This window comes from Lipotes vexillifer, unplaced genomic scaffold (assembly GCF_000442215.2).
Source record: "Lipotes vexillifer unplaced genomic scaffold, Lipotes_vexillifer_v1.1 scaffold691, whole genome shotgun sequence".
In the NCBI taxonomy this organism is placed as follows: Eukaryota; Metazoa; Chordata; class Mammalia; order Artiodactyla; family Lipotidae; genus Lipotes; species Lipotes vexillifer.
In genome coordinates this window covers 4,384,775-4,405,818 of record NW_006788040.1, presented here as the reverse complement: position 1 = coordinate 4,405,818, position 21,044 = coordinate 4,384,775, and the positions used below count along the sequence as shown (strand labels likewise).

Here is a 21,044-nt window from a genome sequence, read left to right as displayed (position 1 = left end):
AACCAGGAACAACCGACCCCTTGTCTCCCTTGCCCCACCCCCACCTCCCCCCCAGCCGGACTTACCCACCCTTAGGAAGGGCCGACAGGGCTCTCCTCACCGGTGCGGACCGGTCGACGGATACCTGTCCCAACCCCAGCGCTGCCACCCTCGCCTTAGGGCTGGCTGAGTCAGCCAGCCCCTGACAGGCTCACCGGTGGCCGCGCCTCCCCCAGCAGGCTGCTATTCTCCATACCCAGCCTCCCACAAGACCCACAGACGCCCTTGTCTCAGCACCCCACTACCCCCACTTCAGGGGGACACCTTAGGCAGACTTCAGAGGGACGGGCTGCCCTGCCCCCACCGCACTCCGGGACAGACTGACCCTCACCTCAAGACACACGGACCTCTGGATGAATTGACATTGGTCAGCTTGGGACAGACAATCCCTTCCCCTCATGGAAGGGTCAGAGAGTGCCCCCCTCTCCCCCCTCAGAGGCAGGTTTCTCCCTGTCACCAGCAACAGGTGGGCAGGCACTGCCCCTTCCCAGTACCCACAGGATGATGGTACCTCACCTCTAGAACAGACTGTCAGCTGTCTCTGTGTATGCTGTGGAAACATGCACCTCCTCTCCAAATGCAGACTGTGGGGCAGGCAAGGAGACAGCAGTGTCCCTGCTCATAGCACACCCAGATCTCCCACACCCAGGCACCCAGCTGGCAGGCAGAGCAATGTGAGGCAGTGGAGCAGCACCTTCCCTCCAAGCGGGGTAAGCTGAGCAGCCACATTCTGCCCCCACAGAACTCCCTGAGTCCAGTCCTCACAGAGATCATATGTATGGGCTGGTGATGCCCTTAGGAAAGATGGACTCTAGACCCCATTCCCATCCCAGCTGTCCTATCAGGCTCTCTTATGACTTATGGAAGAGCCTTAACCATCTGTAAGATCCCCACCCCACACCCCATAAAGGGCCCTTCTGGGATTTTCCGCAGTCCCAAAGCCTCACATTCACCAGGCCTTCTTCTCCTTTGGAGAGTTGGAGAGAAATGCAGGCCCCTCCCCTAAGGAGAGTTCTCTTTTACCCACTGAATCTCTCTCCTCCAGCCTCTTCCCGCTTGCTCACAGCAAGCTAAGGCTAGTCCAGTCCAGGACTCAGAGAGCACCCCTTATTCTGATCCTTCACCCTGACTTGTAGCTTTGTCACAGTTCCCCAGGGATTAGCTTGTGAGAACCCAAAGGGTACTTAGGGTATATTTTTGAATTGAAGAGCAGACACCAGGGATCAGGATCCGGGGAGGCATGAGGTCTAGAAAAGTGGGAAAGGAGTTCCCAGTTGCATTTGTGGGTGCTTGGAAGGAAGAGCTCAGATTTGCTGGTGAATTCTGGGAGATAAGAATTCCTACTCCATGCTTATCAGGCAGTTAACCAGGTATCAGGGTACAGAGCAGTGTGATATAGTGGAAAAAGGCCAGATTTAGGAAGAAGTCACTCTTGCTGGCTTTGTGACCTTGAGCAAGTTCCTGAATCTCTGAGCCTGTTTCCTCACTGTAAAGGGAAACAGTAATACTTACTCCCAAGATTACTGTGGGGATTAAATAAGATCAAGTATTCGAAGGTGCCTAGCATAATGCCTGGCTCAAGTAGTGGCCCAGGAAAATGTTGTTTCCTTTCTTTTTCTTCTAAGGATCTGAAAATTGATGAGAAAATGAGGGCGTACCTCTGGTATTTGTGGACAGAGAGGCCCCAGTGGAAGCAACTCCCTTTGGCTGTAGTCCCCAGCCAAGCAGCCAGACATCTGTCTTTCCCACCCTCCAACCGCAAACCAATGACACCGTCTGCGTAATTGGTGTCTGTAGCACTGGGGCTGAGGTGGGATTCCACATCCCTTCCTCTCTCCCTGCCTCACTTTCTTGACCCTGTTGGTCAACCTAAAATCTCTGGTGTCTGAAGGCTTGGATGTTCCCTGTATAGTTTATATTGTTGTTCAAAAAAAGCCAAAAGTAAGTCCCTGCTCAAGGCCATAAAAGAGGAAGTTACGGGAAGTTTCAGGGTGACTGCCCTGAACCCAGTCTCGTGGTTGAGGGCTAGGAGACCATGTGCTATCCCAGAGAAGTGAAGCATTAGCACTGATGGCTGCAGTGGAGATGGCAGGGACTCTGGCTCCAGATTAAAGGTCTGTTTCAGCCATCCTGGGCCAAAGGTTGTCTCAAGACTATCAGTTTTGGCAGTTGCCAGGGGTTAGGGGGATGGGGGAAGAAAACAGATCAGAAGCTACCCCACTCAGGTGATTGCTAGGTACCTGGCATGAGTAGATCATAAAATCATAGACTGTTAAAGCTGGAAGGGATCTTACAAGTTTGACCAGCTTAACCCTAACTTATTATACAGATGAGGAAACTGAGGTCCAGAGAAGAGAATAACTTGCTTAAGATCACATAGCACAGGGCTTCCCTGGTGGTGCAGTGGTTAAGAATTCGCCTGCCAATGCAGAGGACACGGGTTTGAGCCCTGGTCCAGGAAGATCCCACGTGCCGCGGAGCAACTAAGCCCATGCGCCACAACTACTGAGCCTGTGCTCTAGGGCCCGTGAGTCACAACTGCTGAGCCCACGTGCCACAGCTACTGAAGCTTGTGCACCTAGAGCCCGTGCTCCGCACGCAACAAGAGAAGCCACCACAACGAGAAGCCTGTGCACCGAAATGAAGAGTAGCCCCCGCTCACCACAACTAGAGAAAGCCCATGCACAGCAACGAGGACCCAACGCAGCCAAAAATGAATAAACTAAAAAAAAAAAAAAGAAACATCACACAGCACATTAGTGTCAGAACCAGGACTTGAACCCAGGGTTTCTGACTCCCCAGTCAGGACCGTTTCCACTGCCTTTACCACCCATTAATATGGCATATGGCCCCAGCAGTAAATCGAGTGCTGGACAGGTAGAATAGAAGGTTCCTAGAAGAACCTGTCTGCCCTCACCTTCCCTGGCTCAGGTCAGCACTTTTGACTCCCTCAGCAGTGTGGGAGGCTAACAGGGATGGCCCAGCAAGGATAAGGCTGTGTTGTCATTACCACTGAGGCAGCCTGACCCCTAGAAACCGGTTTTTTTTTTTTTTTTTTTTTTTCTGTGGGGGAGCCGTGGCTTGTTGGATCTTAGTTTCCTGACCAGGGATTGAACCCAGGCCCTCAGCAGTGAAAGTGTGGAGTCCTAACTACTGGACTGCCAGGGAATTCCCTTGGACCAGGCTTATTCACTTTTTCCTCAGGCCTGCAGAGAAGTAAATGCTCAATTAATATTTATTGAGTGACATTTACCGGCACACATTTCAAATCAGGAAGCTGAAAGTGAGCTTAGAGATGGCTATTCTCATATGGATAGGTAAACTGAGGCCTAAGAGAAGTGATTAACCTCACCTCTTCAGTCAATTAGGAGCAAAACCAGGAATTAAACCCAGAACTCCTGATTCCCAGCCCTAGGCCTTTTCTACTTCACCTTGTCCATCTTTTTTTTTTTTTTGGCTGTGTTTGGTCTTCGTTGCTGCTGCCTGTGGGCTCTCTCTAGTTATGGTGAGCCGGGTGGGGCTAGTCTTTGTTGTGATGCGCGGGCTTCTCATTGCAGTAGCTTCTCTTGTGTGGAGCACGGGCTCTAGGGCTTGCAGACTTCAGTAGTTGCAGCATGCAGGCTCAGTAGTTGCGGCTCGCGGGCTCTAGAGTGCAGGCTCAGTAGTTGTGGCTCGTGGGCTTAGTTGCTCCGCGGCATGTGGGATCTTCCCGGACCAGGGCTCGAACCCGTGTCCCCTGCATTGGCAGGCGGATTCTTAACCACTGCGCTACCAGGGAAGTCCCACCTTGTCTGTCTTTTGAGCCTGCTCTACAGGGAACCTTTTCTGGGCCCACAATGGTCCCTGCCTGCCCTTGAGCAGTAGCCAGTGAGTGGGGAGAGGCAAGAAAGCAGCCAGCCAGTGAAGGACCCTGTGGTGGCATGGGCACAGACAGGAGTGCTGGTAGCATTAGTTCTTTTGGCTTGGCTGGCAACTGAGCTGGTTGTTGAAGCCCAGGAAGGACCAGAGGAGGAGAAAGAAGTATCCTCAGCAGGGAAGGGTGGGAGGAGTGATGTTACCATTCCTATCACTTCGGGGTAGGAAGAGCAGACCTGTTTGTGGGGGGGGTGGGGGGTCCCTTTTGCAGCATAGAGGACTTGGTCAGGAGGGGAAAGAAGGATATCAGTTGGATACCAGGTCTCTGGCCTGAGCAAGATGGCCTGAGAAGGGTGGATCCCTGACCTCCCTTTCCTTTTCCTATGTGATTGCCAGGACTGGCCTCCTGAAGCTGGAGTTTCCCACCCAGCTTCAGTATGCTCAGTGCTTCAGGCCAGATAAGGTGAGGAGCTATGCTCTCTGGGGTCCCGTGGGTGTTGGCTTCCTGTTAGGGGAGAGAGGGATCTGAACTGGGCCCAGGGAGAAACATCTGGAACAACAATATTGTCTTTTGCTGATTCAGTTCCCCTGGGCCCTCCACTACTCATAGCCAACTATGGCAGCCCTATGACTTTGGAAATTTTAGAACTGGCTTAATTGACATCCTGATAGTTTGGTCTGTGCCAGTTATTGTTGGGCCAGGGCCCTCCTGACAGGCCAGGGCCTGCCTCCCCGCTTTTCCACCACCTTCTCCAGTTTGTAAGTTCAGAACATCCTCTTTTCTTGAGCTATTACAGTTTCCAGGAGAGCGTGGTGCTGGCAGTGGAGTGGTCCCTGGGTAGCCCATCTGGAAAGAGACAGCTGCACATGTGGAGCCCCGGTCTATGACTCTGGGCCACAGATCCTTCATTTTCTCTCCTCCTTCTCTTCCTCCAGTTTCAAAGGAAAATCCGGTTTGGTAGCCCTGTGGGTGTTCTAGGGCCTCAGACAAGACTTGACTTGGTGAAGGAGGGGGCCAGCACACCAGCTGCTGCCCTGGGAAGGTGCCTGGGTGTCCGCCTGCTAGGAAATCCTAAGCTGTGGGAAAGAGATAAAGCGGTGGGACCTGCTTGATGTTTTGTCCTCCCAGCATCTGGGTCTGAAACAGGACCTTCAGGGGGCCAGTGAGGCCTGGCTCTGGTTCAGCCTTGCAATCTGTTTACACCGCGGTGGGAAAAGAAGGTGCTCTGTGCTGCCTCCTCACCTAAGCTCTGAAGTCTGGCTGTTTGTGTGACCTTGGACATATTGCTTCACTTTTATGAGCCTCAGTTTCTCACTGTGAAATGGTTATGATAATACTGACTTTGCAGGGTTGTTGTAAGGTTTAAATGAACTGATGTTTGAAAAGAGCCTGACAACACCATAGGTGCTGTCAATGAATGCTCAATGAATGTTCTACCTCCTCATAGAGACTGGAGTAGCTAGAGGTCCTGTCTTTTCATTTCCTACTTTCCATCTCTGGCTGTGATGATGAGCGTCAGTGAGTAACATCCACTGTGGGCAGGAGTGAACCCTAACCCATGGTGAACCCTTACGTTCCCCTGAGAGGGGTGGTTATCCCATTTTGTAGATGAGTACACTGAAGTTCTAAGAAGAAAGCGCCCAAGGTTTGCCAGCTGGTAAATGGAAGAACTGGGGTTAGAACCTGTTTCTCGACACTGAATCCAGTGACTAAACCTTGCTAAGGTGGAAGCCGGTGGGGCGCCAGGTGCTCACCAGTCCCTGAGGCCCCCACACCCAGAGCAGCAGTTAGCAGGAACCTGGCTACCTCCCCATCCCAGTGTGGAAGGCAAGGCAGGTCTCTCAGTACAGTCGAAGTCCATGGCCAGCCAGGCCAGAGAAAGACCCAGTGAAGATCCTTGGGGAGGCCCTGGAAGCCTGGCCAGATCAGGCCTGTTCTAGCCCTCCCATAGGCCAGAGTCTACACTGCTCTTGACCCCAAAATACTGTGTAATGACTATCTGACTTTGATATCCAGTGTGTGCCTTTTGGAAGAAGTGTTTCTTTGTAGGTAAGGCAGGGATTATGCACCCTGTACAGGTGAGAAATCTGAGGCTTGTAGAAGCCTTGCAGTTAGTTAACAGTGGAGCCAGATTTGGGAGGGATCCCAGATCTTCTGACTCTCAGCCCATTGCTACCACAGCTACATGGACCTGCCCATTCTCTCCCTCACTCCAAGTCAGTTGAACCTCAGGCCAGGATGCATTGCCCACCAGAGCAGAACCCAGTCATCATCCACCCATTGTCAGTGTCCTAGCTGATCACTCTCTTTATCCTGCTGGCAGCACACCTGACGGGGAAGAGGCCTCCTTTAGCTGCTTTGTCTGCCCCTGGCAAATATGCTGCTATCCTGGGCCCAGGGAGGGAGACCCTGGCAGGGAGAAAACTCCTGGCTGCTCTACTGGCAAACCAACTCTCCTGATGCTTGACCTGCTTAGAAGCCCCCTTTCCAGGATTTTAGGGAAGCTGCCAACTTAGGCTTTCCTTTTCTCATCTTTTTCTTTCCCTTCTCTATCCCACCCCACCCTACTCTATTCCATGCTCTGTCCAGTTCCTCAGAGGCTGGCACAGCTTACCTCTTCTCTGCTCTTCATGTAGGGAAGTAGGCAGCAGACTCAGGATCCTGGGAGAGAAAGCCAAGGCTTTACTTTCACCAGTTTATCCATCTTAGCAGTGAGTTTATTTATCAAACATTTATTGAGCCCCTACTCTACCAGCCTCTGTGACAGGGACTAAGGATACAGAGTTGATCAAGACATCTGTGTCTTGTTGCCCTCAAAGCATTCACAGACTGGTTGGAAAATAGAAGCACAACCAAATCATTACAATGTTGAGCAATAAAGCCTGTAATGGAGGCATGTGGTTGCTCTGGGAATATATAGGAAGAAGAAGCAGCAAGCTCCATCCATAGGAGCCCAGAGAAAAGAAGTGGCATTTGATCCAGGCCTGAGAAAGAGCAAGGAAGGCCATTCTGTTGTATGGGAGGGAGACCTGTGTGCAGAGTCCCCCCAGAAGCCAGCTGTTTGAGAAATGTGGTGTGCCAAGAGGTGACAAGAAGAATGGGAGGCGGGAGGATGACGTGAAGCAAGGGGAGGGTAGCAAAGTAGGTTGGGCAGACGGTGACTAGCCTTGAATGTCAGACTGAGGCCTCCTGTGTTTCATCAAGGTCAGTCTGGTGCTGGCATGGAAGATGGCATAAAGAGGAGCTAGACCACAGGCAGTGAGAGCAGTTGGGAGAGGTTGGGACAGCCCAAAAGGGCTGTAGAGAGGCCTGGAAGAGTCCTGGATCTATAAGGATGAAGAGGACAGCAAGTAGGGCTTGGTGCCTGATTGGCTGTGTGGCCTGAGGGGAACTGGGAAGGCTTTGGCCAAGCTGAAGTGGCCCTAGCCATTCCGCGGCCTCCTGACCACAGGGAAGGAAGGCCACCTGTGGCCTTCTTTTGAAGCGGACAGTGGGCTGCTGCTCTGACTCTGCTTTGTCACAGCCCTGGGCTCCCCAAGGTGCCTGGCATGGCTGGCACGCTCAGGGCACATCAAGGGTTTCTTTGTCTCTCTCCAGTAAGAGAGTGGGTTTGGCCTGGTTGGGAGGGGGTGGGTTGAGTGGAACTGAGCTTTGAGGTCTCTGCCCAGTAAACATATTAGATGGCAAGGAAGGCTGCAAGAAGGGCTAGACTCCTCTCCAAGGAGAGAGGAGTAAGGCCTGAGGGCATGGAAAGCCTACCTTAGGGCGGTATGTAGCTGGGGAGGGTAGGTTTGGGGCTTTTAGGCACAACCTAAGCTGATCAAGGGGAGGCAGATGGCAGCTGAGGGCTGACTTCATCTCACCTTTATTCTGTTCCTGGAGCTGGTGCCTCAGCTGGGAGGTGGAAGCAAGTCCAGTGCCTGTGAGAAAGTGAACCCCTCAGCCCTTCGGGGCACCACCAGCCATTTCTCAGAGATGATTCTGGCTGGATATGTGGATTTAGGCTAATATGGCAAATAGTTCTGAACCCAGGGGTCAAGGTGCCAGTGCCGGCTCCACCACTGCCCCTGGTGGTGTGTGAGTTAAGCATGTCCTCTCACCTGCCCATGGGGCTAATGCTCCCTGCTTTTCATCCAGCACATACTATGTGTGCAGCCATGTGCTAGAGCCTAGCAGGGAAGTCAGACATTCAACAGTAGATAAAGGTGTGGTCTGTGTACAAAAGGATTGTGAGGATCAAATGAGATAACTGGATTAGGAGCATGTGTAAACAAACACTGCTGAACAGGGATCAGGAGACCTGAGTCCTGGGCTTCCCTGGGCCCCTAACTAGCTCTGCGACCTTGAGAAAGTTGCTTAATCTTTCTAAACCTGTTTCCCCTGCATGTAAACTAAGATAGTTTTAATGGGTGATGTCGAAGAGGTCTTCTGCTTCTAACATTCTGAGACTGACCTTGGAGTATATGAAAAGGGCTTTGAGAATTTTTTTTTTTTTTTTTTTTTTTTTTGCGGTACGCGGGCCTCTCACCACTGTGGCCTCTCCCGTAGTGGATCACAGACTCCGGATGCGCAGGCTCAGCGGCCATGGCTCATGGGCCCAGCCGCTCCGCGGCATGTGGGATCTTCCCGGACGGGGGCACAAACCTCAACCACTGCGCCACCAGGGAAGCCCTGAGAAGTTTTTTTGTCAGGTACCACACAAGTGCAAGGGGTCGTCAGGGCACAGCCCAAAAGGCCAATGCTTCCAGCATGCTCTGTTCCTCTTATGAGAGGACCTCCCTTTGTCAGACCAGTGGCCCTCATGTCTTTGGGAGTGCAGTCAAATCAAAGAATGCTTTGATTTGTCTAGCTCTTTGTTCTGCGAAGTGCTTTCTTTCTCATTTCCTTGCAGTAATCCTTACAGGAGCAATGGGAAGTCAGTAGGGTAAGTTTTATTTTGCCCTGTTTTACAGACAAGGAAACCTAAGCTGAACGAGTAATAGAATTGTGCCTAGAAGCCAGGGTTCCTTCTTCCCAATTTTCCATCTTACCAAAGCTTGTTGCCACTGTGTGGCCTGTCCTCCCTCTTCCTGTCCCAGCCTTAGGACTTTCAGTCCAGCCCCAAGTGTCTACACTTTTCCTAGTAGGCTTCTCGAGTTGTTTTTGTTGTTGAGTTGTTATAATGGATGGCACACTTCCTGTCCCAGGTCTCCACACACAGCCCCTCACATATACCCCAAGATAAGGCAGGAGCAGCTGGGTAGTAAGGGGCCCAGGAACATAGTATGGAAAACTCTTGTTCCTCCTCTTCTGTGTGTCCAGAAGCCATCTTTCCTAGCCAGCCTCTTTTGGAGGATGCTGTATATTTCCCTTTCCTCTCTGTCTTGGTTTCACAAAAAAGGAGAAACTAAATTTGGACCTGGGAGATCCTGGGTTCAAGACACCAGCAGACCTGACTTCAAGCCCTGGCTCTGTCACTTTCTAGCCATGTGACCTCTCTGAGTCTGTACATGGGCCAGGTGGTGGCATTGGGAGAGGGAACTGGCCCCATGCCAGTTATGGTTATGAGTATTAAGGGAGGAAATGTTGGTAAAGCACACAGCACAGTGTATGCCACAAAGTAAGAGTTCAGTGGTACATGGTGGCTCGTATAATTCGAGTGTGAATTATCCTCTAAGGTTTACTTCAGGCCTTTGGCATAATGGTGAGAGAACAAGGCAGTGTGGGTGTGAAAATCCAGACTTCCTCATGTGCTCTGCCTACCCACCCTTGGACCTTGGGGGTAAAACGGGAGCCAATCCCACTCTGCTTGTGGTCTGGAGCTTTCTGTCCTGCCAGGGCAGGTTGGGAATCCCCCAATCAGTTACTCATTGAGTCATTTGGAACAGAGCTGTCAGGTGACTCTGAGGACCCTGATGCGAGGGCCTGATCTTCTCCTTGGTCTGTGAAGATAAAGCAGAAGTGAGAACAAAATTGGGTCTCCTGAAAGATTCAATTCAAAGCATGCAACTGTAGGGCTGCCTGAGGCCTCTGCCCTCTTGGGTAGTGGCAGTCACTTGGGGAAGGAGTAAGAGTTTGCTTCATAATTACCACCACCCTCCTGTGTTCCTTGTAGACTTTCATCCTTGGCTTCCTGTCCTGCCTCTGAGTGACCCCTTCCAACCTCCCAGCATAATCACATGGTAATGCCATTTCACAGAAGAGCCTGCATGGTGGACCATGCTTTCACCAATACCACCTCATTTAACTCTGTGAGATATAGTTATTATCATCATAATCTCCATTTTACAGAGGTAGACACCAAATCCCAGAGTGGTAAAGTGACTTGCCAAGCATCACACAGTATATGGCCCTGAGGTCACTAAGTTCCAAGCTCCCTGGGAGCAAGGCTTGTGCTCACCCAGCCTAGTGGATAGCAGTCAGTGTCAGAGTTGAGTGACAGAGCAGAAGAGCAGGGCCCGGGTATACCTCCCAGAGCTGTCCTCTGCTCACCCCGGACATTGGATAGTTACTGGCTTGCTGAAAACCTGAGTTTCTTCATCTGCAGAAGCCGGAGGAGGTGATAATTAGAGGGCCTATTTCATGTGCTTGTTGTCAGGATTAAATGAAATAATTTAAGTGTTGAGCACCATGTCTGGTCCATAGCAAGTACCTGGTAAGTGTTATAACAAACATTCAATTATGTTAATTGAATATAGAATTATAATGTTGTAAAAGGCCATCATCAAGCACATCTGAACTCAGCCCTGTGCTGGGCTTCAAAGAAGATCCAGAGCTGGTATCAGGCCAGAGAGGGAGTGCCCTTTATGAAGCACTTTCTGTGCTTGTGCTTTTCCCATCTGATCTCAAGGTAGAGGATAGTATTCCCATCTTAGTGGGGAGAAAACTGAAACTCAGAGTGCCTGAGGTCACAAAGCAAATGAATCTGTCAACACACATTTATTGAGCGCCAGCTAGGTACTAGCCTCTGTTCTAGGGCCAGGACACACCGTGGAGAGTGTGATTGGCAGAGCCTCTGTCCCCCAGGAGCGCACCTTCTCGTGGAATGCTGCCTCAGTGGAGTGGACAGTCAAGCGGAGAAGCCAGACTCGCTCCACTGGACTGCTCACATTCCCCAAACAAGCCAGGCCCTTTTCCATTCACTTGTGCTTTCCCATACTGGGTCTTCCGCCTGATGTGCTCTTTCCCCTTCCTTACCCTGGCCACTTCCTGTCACCCTTCAAGGACCATCTCAAAAGTCAGCTCCCCTTTAAAGCTTTCCATAACTCCCCCCACCCCCGCCCTGAGGGCTTCTTGCAGTCCCCTAGCACCTTCTACCCTTCTAGTTTTTCTGTGATAGCACCTCTGTGTGTGCTAGTTATTTACTCACCCGTCTGTCTCCTCTGCCAGATTGACCTCCCCAAAGGCAGGGACTACATTTTATTCAACTTTGTAGATTCAGGGCCTGGAACACAGGCTCTAGAGAGATGTATGTGGAATGTAATGAGGTGCTGATTGTGTTCTGCTCCTGGAGTGGTTAGGAAAGGCTTTGTAGAGATGAGAGGGTATTCTGAAGGAGGCCTCAGAAGATGAGTGGGACTGAATTAGAGTTGGGGGAGGGGGGAGGGAGGGCAGCTCAGAGAGAGAGGGCCATCTAGAAATAGGGCTGGGAAAAAAGAAGGATGTGTAGAGGGAATAGAAAGGCCTGGGAGCCAGGGCCTGAGGTTTCTGTTGAACAAGGAGGGCAGTAGGGAGCCTTGAAGGAGCCTTGGCAGAGATAAGCAGTGAGTCAAGACTGATTTGATAAGCTCTATCAATAAAATTTAGCAGTTTTGTAAGGATGGGTGAGCGGGGCTGTAATTGAGTCATGGGGGCCCCCAGGTGCCCACAGTGAGATTGTGACCTGAGGACCCAGTTTGCCGGTGGGGAATTTCAAGTGGTACTCTGCCCCATAGGGGTGGGGGATTGGGGAAGGGATGTCTGCTGTTGAGAATAGTCTCCATACCTCTCTGCATTTGTCAGGGAGAGCTCCCCTGGGAGTTTTTCCTAAGGTCTGTGTCTTTCCATAGCTGAGTGGGGGTTGGGGAGGGGATTCCTTGCTTTTTGGAGCCAGCAAGGCCGGTGCTTAAAGGAACCATTTCTTGCCTCTGACATGGGGCGGGGGAGGGTGGGGCTGTGCAGAGTGGAGAGTTGGGCAGAGGCCCATGGCACTGAGGCCAGAGAAGGGTGGAGAGAAACTGTTTACCATTGTGCACTGACCCAGGGCTGGAAGGAGCAAAGCCAGGGAATTCCTTATGGGAAAGGGAGGCAGGCCCGGAACTAGCTTGTACCAGGAGTGGGGGAGAGTGAAGCAAACCAGACACTCTGTCTCACCCAGACAGGCAGCCTGGACACTGCCCTACCTCCAAGTCAGGGGTTGCCAGGCCGCAGGAGGGAGCACCAGGCTGCTGCAGACCATCTTCCTTTTCTACCCTGACTCACAGCGTCGCCTTGGGCAGATCACTTACCCTTTGGTCTCCAGGCTTCCCTGGCTGTCTGGGGAGTGGGTGGACTCCTTAGGTAACCTCACAGGCCTCCCAGCCCTGACCGTCAGCCATTTGCACACCACCAACCCATCCTCTCTTGATTCCAGTTTCCTGCCATTGGTTATTATGGAGCTGGCATAAAAGCTATTTATACTTTAGTCATTACCACCTCTTAGGTTAATGAACTCCAGAGGTTGTTACTGAGTGTGCAAAGTAGGTCAGCCTTTTGTTTATTCTCACTTCTTTTTCCAGCTCTGGGTGGGAGAGGGGAGCTCCCCCATCTTTGTTGTCCCTGGATCTGTGATTGCACATCCATTTCCCAATTTTCTGCACTTTCATTTTGCTCACTCTTGCCGTCTTAGCACAGTGGGTAGTGGTTCTCTACTTTACTGGGTGATAAAGGAAAAAGAAGGGAATGTAACAGGTATTGAGGCCCTGTTACATGTGGGTCACTTTATATTTATTGGACAGTTTAGTACTCAGTTGGCAGCCTCTACTTCCAGGCTGTGTAACCTTGGACAGATTATTCAGCTGTGTTAAGCTTTAGTTTTCTTGTCTGTTAAGTAGAGATAATAAAAACTACTTCCTTGGGGACTTGTGTGCCTATGTAGTGCTTGGCAGAGCTAGTACAGAGCGAGTGCTGGAAGTGTATCAGCTCTTACTCTCATGTGGTCTTTACTGCTGCCCTCTGAAGGGGTGGTATTGCCCCCATGTTACAGGTGGGGAACCAGAAGCTCAGAGAGTGGAGCAGTCACAAAGTGGCAGAGCTGGGTCAGAAGCCAAGAGTTACAGTCTATGTGTCATTGAGTAAATGACTTAATCGCTTGGGGCCTCAATTGCTTCATGGGTAAAATGGGGATAATTGTGCCCTGCTGCGTGTGTGTATGGACCAGTCAGATGAGAAAAGGGATGTGAAAGTGCTAGGTAAGCTGCAAATACCAGTCACCTAAAGCTGCCATTAGCCGGCCACCCACCAGGCTGGGTCCTTATACACATCTATTCTTCATTTAGGCCTTATAAAGTATGAGGTATGTGTACGGTCCCACTTGAAGATGAAGTTGAGACTTACAGATCTGTCTCCCAGTTGGAGGATCTGGAATGGAAACCTAGGTTGGTTGGCTTCAAGGTCCCCACTCTTTTTACTCTCTCCCACACTCCACCTGGCCTTCCCGATGGTTGAGATGAGGAGGATCAATCCTGAGGTCTGTGACCTTGGGCCTTCTGCTTGGGCTGGTTTAGAGAGTGAGGCTTGGAGGAGGCGGTTACACTGGTTCCTTGGGACCAAAGTTTATCTGACACCTTTTGATAAAGGGGTCATGGGCACAGGCACCACACCTGGCTGAGTCTGCCAACCGGAGGGGCTGAGGTGTGCTTGGGCGGAAAGTATTGATACATGGCTGGAAGGACAAGGCGGAGAGAGCCCAGGTCTTGGGTAGCCTTGGGAACTGGTCTTCTCCCTCTGAGCTATTGGAAGTCTTTAGCTTCTGGGTTTGGGCAGAAGGCTAGGGAGCCTGCAGAGCCTGGTGTCAATGGAGTGTCACTGCTGCCTTGGGCCATGGCATGGCACAGCACGGCTAAGCCTAGCTCAGCCTGAGAGCCCGACAGAATCTGGGCTCAGTCACTCTCTGGCTGCCCACTTCTCTCTCCTCTGTGCCTTTCTCCCTTAGGAGGTGGTGGCCGAGGGTGTGCTTGCGAGCTTTGCCCATCCAGCATATTGGTCTCACTGAGCATTGCTACGTAGGGGCAAGCCGCTCACTGAGACAGTCAGAACACTGGAGGAGGGTTTAGACTGTCTCCAGGGGTTTCGGGGCCAGAGATAGAGCTCCACAGTGGCACCTGGAGAACGGTCTGATTTCCTCACAGCCTTCCCAGGGGAGTGAGAAGCAGCACACGAGTCACTATGGCAAAGGAAAGCCCTGGTTTTGCCGCTTAATAGCTTTGGACTTTGCCCAAGTCATACAATCTCTCTGACTGGGTCAAGTTTCTCATGGGTCTAATGGAAATAGTAATTAATCTATGAGGATCTCACTGGGCTATCAGGGGCACAAATAAAATTGCTGTAGGCAACAGTGGCTTGTAGCCCTGAAGGCAATACAGATGAAAATAATGTCATGGAGAAAACCAGGCAGGCATCTGTTGAACACCTGTGAAGTACATGGTGGGAGTTACAGAAGTTCAAGGCCCAGTCCAGTTAGGGAGGGACAGTGCTGAGCAATATGACCAAGTTGTAATGAAATGCTCATTTCAGACCATGTCGTGATTCATTAGTGATTTAGTGCTGAAATCAATTTTAGGGGATTGTGACCAGCATTAAAAGAAGAAGAAGAAAAAAGAAATAGAATAGAATATAGGGCTTCCCTGGTGGTGCTGTGGTTAAGAATCCATATGCCAATGTGAGGGACACGGTTTCAAGCCCTGGTCCGGGAAGATCCCACATGCCGCGGAGCAACTGAGCCTGTGTACCACAACTACTGAGCCTGCGCTCTGGAGCCCACGAGCCACAACTACTGAGCCCACTTGCCACATCTACTGAAGCCCGTGCGCCTAGAGCCCATGCTCCACAAAAGAGAAGCCACAGCAATGAGAAGCCCGCACACCGCAGCGAAGAGTAGCCCCCGCTCGCTGCAACTAGAGAAAGCCCGCGTGTAGCAATGAAGACCCAACGCAGCCAAAAATAAAATAAATTAAAAAAAATAAATTAATTTTAAAAATAATAGAATAATATAAAAATTGAACTGAAAATATCTGGTATATTAGTACATATAATAGTAAATTGTTTCATAAAATGTATTTTGGTTATATATGTGTGTGTGTGTGTGTAGTCTCAGTCTAAAATGTATTTCTTACTGGGAGTTTCAGTTTAAAACTTTTGAGAAATGGTGTTCTAGGTCAGGATGAAGGTCTTCAGGTTGGAGGACAGCCAGTGAGATCTGGGCAGGCATGGAGGCTGCATGTAGGCTAAGGGCTTGATCTTTGCAGGCAGAGGAGTATAGTACACAGGAGCATGGGCTGTAGAGTGAGGCAGGCCTTAGTTTGAATGCAGCTACATGGCCTTGAGCAAGGCACTGAACTTTACTAAGTCTTGGATTCTACTTCTGGAAAATGGATATATATAAGTGTTTTGGAAGATGTTGGTAAGTAGTAAATGATGTACAGATGGTAACTACTATTGCTGCTGTTATTGTTGAAGTTGTCATTTTTATTATTATATTGGGCCCTGAAAGTGTTGCTGTGACTTGGAGAGGGGAGAGGAAAGGGCATTCCAGGTAGGGATGGGTGGGTAACAAGGGATAAGTACGTGTGTGCCTGGTGTGGGGCTCATCTGGCTGAGAATTGTGCAGCCTTAGAAGGGGGTATTGAGATTATAGATAGAAGATAACCAGGAAAATTTGGGGGAATTAAGTTTTAACAGTAAAAACTTCAACAGTAAGGGTGGCTTTACCTAGAGATACTGAGGCCCCATCCCTGGAGGAGTTCCAGCAGAGGCTGGGCCACTAGAGACTGTTCTCATTAGGCTCTTTTGGTTGCAGAGACTCCTTCAGGTCACCTTAAGGTCAGAGGGGTTTTCTGAAAGGGTGAGTGAAACTCTCAGACCTGAAGCATCCCCCATGGGCCATTTGGTTCCTTAAACTGCCATTTGGTCAGCTTTCCTGTCACTGGAAACTGGCTCATGCTCTCCCCCCACTGTTAGGAGGAAGCCACCTCAGGGCCTCTACACCATTATGCCATTTGCAGGGATACCCAGACCCCAACTCCATCTCACGGCTCCTTTCTGGGCATCTTTTTTTTTTTTTTGCGGTACGCGGGCCTCTCACTGTTGTGGCCTCTCCCGTTGCGGAGCACAGGCTCCGGACGCACAGGCTCAGCGGCCGTGGCTCACGGGCCCAGCCGCTCCGCGGCACGTGGGATCTTCCCGGACCGGGGCATGAACCCATGTCCCCTGCATCGGCAGGCGGACTCTCAACCACTGCGCCACCAGGGAAGCCCCTCTGGGCATCTTTTGAGGGTCAATTCACGATGCAGGCCATCCAATCGTATAGGGAAACAGCCTCAGAGAGGGCAAGGGACTATTGTAGAAGGGATTCCTATATCAGACAGCAGTCTGATCAGATGCCTTCTGAGATCCTGACTGACCAGACTGAAGGGTATGTGAACCTTCTGATTTTTAAAAAAATGGGTAGCCTGCAGCTTTTCAGGCACACATCCTGTATGTAAAGAGAAGTTTACCTGTAGTTAGAGAGCATGTAAAGTGCTGAGTGATCCGTTCAACCAGACCTGCAGACCTCTAGTGTCTTCCTTCCCACCCTCTCCAGGTGGGTTAAACTCCTCTACTGTTGGAGGAGAAGGCACTCAAATGACCATATTTCCTCAGATTTTTCCCAGTTTAAGATTTTAAAAATCAAAATGGATCTTTCAGTTGACATGTACATTTAAAGCAGTGGTGGGTTTTTTGTTTGTTTCTGAGCAGATCTTACCAAATCAGTGGTGTAGTTTAAAATCAGTAGTGTCTTAGAATCCAGGAAATATGGTTGTTTGTTTTGTACCCATTTGAAATTCCGGTTTGAGGTTTGATGTTGGGGCTTTGAAACTGCCAAAGCTGTTATCTGGAATCATTTAAACGAACAGCGAACTTGAACGTGTTCTCCTGTGTATTTGTAGTTGGGAGAATGGGTATCTCTAGGGCCCTGCTGTCAGATCTTATCAATAAAGACAGACTGGAGGGTTGAGGTATCAAATGGGCGTATATTTAATCAGATAGGAATTCTCTGGAAACTGGTAATCTCAGGCGAAAGCCTTGCCCTCTTATGAGCCTCCATTTTCTCATCTGCTCTAGGGAGGGATTGGATCAGGTATTATCCACATCCATAACTGCCAGCACTTCCTGTTGACTCAGTGTGGGTACCCCTTTTGTTTAGTCAGCTAGAAGGCTCATCCCCTGACTTGTATAAGTGAGTACTTTGTAGGTGATGGGAGGGGACCTTGCCTGTGATGCTGGGCCTTTGGTTTCCGCTCCCTGGGTGTTTTAGGGGCTGCCTGGAGACGTGCATAATTTATATTCCTTTGTAATTTACCTGATCTAAAGGTATGGTCTAAGGTTTTCTCCTATGGGGAGGGATAGGAAGGAGAGTATCCTTGTGCCCTGGTTCTGTCTGTAGGTGGTGAGAGGGTCAGCAGTTCCAGAGGGTGGTAACCTGTGTCCCTGTGTAGAAGGGGCCAAGTTTGCCCAAGGCTCTTGTCTCTCCTTGGCTGTTCAGCTCCAAGGCTGCTCTCAGGCCTGTGCAGTTCTCCAGATAAAGAACACTTAAGAAGAGGACCTGCCCTTTTGTGTCTGGGGGCCTTTGCTCTGCCAGGGCCCCTCCCTCTGCTCTTCCAACCAGTAAAAGTTAGAGCAGTGCATTTCCTTCCGGGAGAAATAGAATCAGAGAATCAAAGCCTGGGCCAAACTCTAGCCCCACCATGTCCTGTTCCTGCGAGCCTCCTCCCAGCTGCCTGAGTGCCTCAACTCCTTCCTGGGAAGTCAGGCAGCTCCTTCCTGGGAGGTCAGGCAGCACTGAGTGCAGGCACTTGGCTAGGATCTGACTTGGATTTGAGTCTGGGTTCTTCCACTGATTTGCTGTTTGACTCTAAGCAATATACCCTCCCTTGGTATCTTGCCTCTCAATAATGTCAGTACTTTTTTAATTGAAAAAAAAAAGGCAGAAAAAAGTAATTTAAAAGATCCATAATCCACTACTTTAAAAATAATTTTAAGAGAGTGTGTATGTGTGTGTAGAGAAGTGCACATATATATTTTTTTCGTTGTTGTTTTCTTACCAATATTGCTCTGTAGGCTAAATAAGGAAGCAGCGTACAAACACTAGTCTCCTTCTTCTCTTTGCCCCTTAGTTACGTGAACTCAGGAATTTCCAGGGTCTCACTCCTTGGAAGAAGCTCACTCACTTGAAGCGCCCTCTAAGCCAGGGATTTCGCCTCAGCCTACCTCAGCTGCTTTGGTGCTGCCTGGCGTGGGTCTTCATGCCGAGCTGTTTTCCCCACCAGCTCTAGCGGGCATTCAGAGGCCAGTAGGAGGGCTGGGAGTTTGTTTTTGTCACAGGAGTTCTTCTAGGAGTGCTTCTAGGGTCAGATACCCTGGCCCTAGAACAATGCCTGCGTAGCTGTGACAACTGCACAGTTAGTAGATGTACAAATACAAGTGGCATTTGATGGGGCTTTGAAGTATATTTAGGATTTTGATAGGTAGAGACAACTCGGAGAGCATTCCAGCAAAGGGAATGGCATTAGCAAAGGTTGAGAGGTGGGAAAGGGCCAGGGCGTAATTGGGGAAACTATGAGTAACTAGTTTTGTAGAGTGCAGAGGTGAGTATGTTATTTCTGTACTTGTTTGACTAGTTTTTTCGTCCAGCTCTGAACCTTGCATGCTGGCCCTGCAAAGAGGCTTATTTATCGGGACAGACCTAGCATGGGAATGCTTTGCTGTGGTGCACAGGTGCAGGCATTCAGGCCTCTGCCCCAGAGAGGCACGGTGACCCCTGGCCCCTTGATGCATTGGGGGACTGAGCACTTGAACCTAGTGTCTCTCCAGCCTATGCCTTCCAGGGAGGGGGCTGCATTCCCTCGCATCTGTGTTAGGGTGTCCATGAGTTAGCAGTTCCAAAGGGAACTGCAGGGATGGAGGGCAGGGGGAGGAATGGAGACCGACCAGGCTGGTGGCTGGGGCCTTAGCCAGGGCCTTTGCTTCTCTTGGCACCTCTGACAGGCCCTGCCCTCTGCTCCACAGGCTAGAGGAAGTCCCCCTGGAGGTGCTGAGGCAGAGGGAGTCCAAATGGCTGGACATGCTCAACAACTGGGACAAGTGGATGGCCAAGAAGCACAAAAAGGTGAGGGTCCTGGCCTTGGGCCTCAGGCTGTGAGTCACAGCTTGGGGAGGAAGTGAAGAGGGGGGAGTTGCATCAATTTGGAGGAGCAGGAGCTTCTCCAACCGCCAGCTTCCTTAGGTGTCCCCACCTGCCAGCTTAGAAATGGGGACAGAAGCTGGCTGGAGGGCAGGTCCCAGGTTTCACTTGGTCCTCCTAGATGACTTCAGACACTCACAGAACTTTGTCCTGGAGTCAAACTTCAAAGCCGCTCTTAGCCAAAAGCCCTTCAGGCAGCTTTCTTCAGCTCTCCTGGGGGAAGTCCTTACTGCTGCTCACCACCTATCAGGGAGGACTTTATAACACTAATAATAGCCAACGTATGTTATACACTTGCAGTGTGCTGGGCACTTGACTTGGATAATCCTTACAACACCCCAGTGAGATTGGTGGTGGTAGTATCCGCACTTTATGGATGGTTACAGAATCAAGGTTTGAAACCGGGCAGTTTAACTTTAGTGCCTGCACTCTTCACCACCACAATAAGGGGCCTTCTTCACCCTCTAGATTAATTTGATGAGTTCCCTCTTAACCCCTTGGACAAAGCAAAAAGAAAGAAAAGTAACCTCACAGTTTAATGGTCTTATAAAGATGAAAATAACCTGTGGTCCTTTTCTAGTGGGCTATATTTAGGCACTAGCTCTATCACCCCGTAGGAACATCCTTGCCCACCACATGTATGTGTTGATACTCTTGTCTACCTCAACAGGGTCTACTTACTCCCTGGCCTAGCGGAGGCCTGTCCACAGTCCCACAGCCAGGTCTCTTTGCACAAGTACCCAGTGCACAGTGACCCCGCTGGCCTGCTGTTGTCTGCTGACATGCTGGTCTCCAGGCTGGCACAGCTGGCTGCAGGGCTTTGCAGAAAGCCCAGGACCAAAGGTCACATAAGGGCTTGGGCCCAGCCCCACGGCCTCCCTCTCTTCGTGCCTGTGGCTAGCTGTGTGACTTTGGGTGAGTCACTTCACCCTCTCAGCCTCAGTTTCCCTGGTCAAGTGGGAATGACAATCCTGTTGCAAGGCTTCTACTGTAAAGCCCTGAGCCCATGGGAGGAAAGGTGCACCCAGGCCAGGGCTCTTTCTTGCTGTTCTATGTGGGCTTTGGGGCATTCATGTTTTGCTAATATAGAAAAACTTTCACTTAAAAAAAATTTTTTTTTTAGAGCAGCTGTTCTTCAGCTGCTTCCTGCCTGACTCTGGGGTCAGTTTTCCTGCTTCCTCAGTTCTTGGGCTTTTACTCTGAGCTTCAGCTCCCTCTCCACTGTCTGCTGTGGTGACTAGTGGCTGGCAGGGAGATGGCTGTGGAATTCTCACCCCAGCCTTCCTCGCAGATGGGGATTCCAGAGGGGAGCCTTGGGGAGCTCCTCTCAGCAGAGCAGCCAGCATCACTTCCTCTTCCCCTTTGCTTCCCTGGCACTGTGGTTAGAGGCCAAGGCTACTCCTGCCCAGCAGGGGCCACTGCTGGAGGCTGCACCCTCCCCTCCCCAGAGGCCCTAGCCCTCTGCTTCTCTCCTGCAGTGCTGGCCCTGGGAGCTCTTACTGCCTTGCTGCGCAGGCTTAGGCTCTCCCCGTGGTCAGGAAGTTGTGGCACAGGAAGGACACCTGCAACAGGAAGTGGACCCAGACCCACTGCACTTATCTTGAGTCCCCAGGACTGGGGCCAGGCCCTGCAGGGAGGCAGGCTCTAGCTGGAATTCTGTCTTCCCCTGTAGGGCTCTGCTCAAAGTTTGGCCCTGCCCTCCAGGAGTTCAGC

At 50.7% G+C, this 21,044-nt stretch overlaps 1 protein-coding gene across 2 annotated transcripts in view; it reads left to right on the top strand.

Moving 5' to 3' along the window:
* TBC1D10A (TBC1 domain family member 10A) overlaps positions 1 to 21,044 on the top strand; it is a 30,989-nt gene that overhangs the window by 444 nt on the left and 9,501 nt on the right. Inside the window, exon 2 of one of the 2 annotated variants that reach the window (XM_007461188.1) lies at positions 19,157 to 19,256. In XM_007461188.1, coding sequence (XP_007461250.1) covers positions 19,157 to 19,256 — 100 coding nt within the window. Of the gene's footprint in view, positions 1 to 19,135; positions 19,257 to 21,044 lie in introns of both variants that reach the window. The other variant, XM_007461187.1, reaches the window with a different exon arrangement.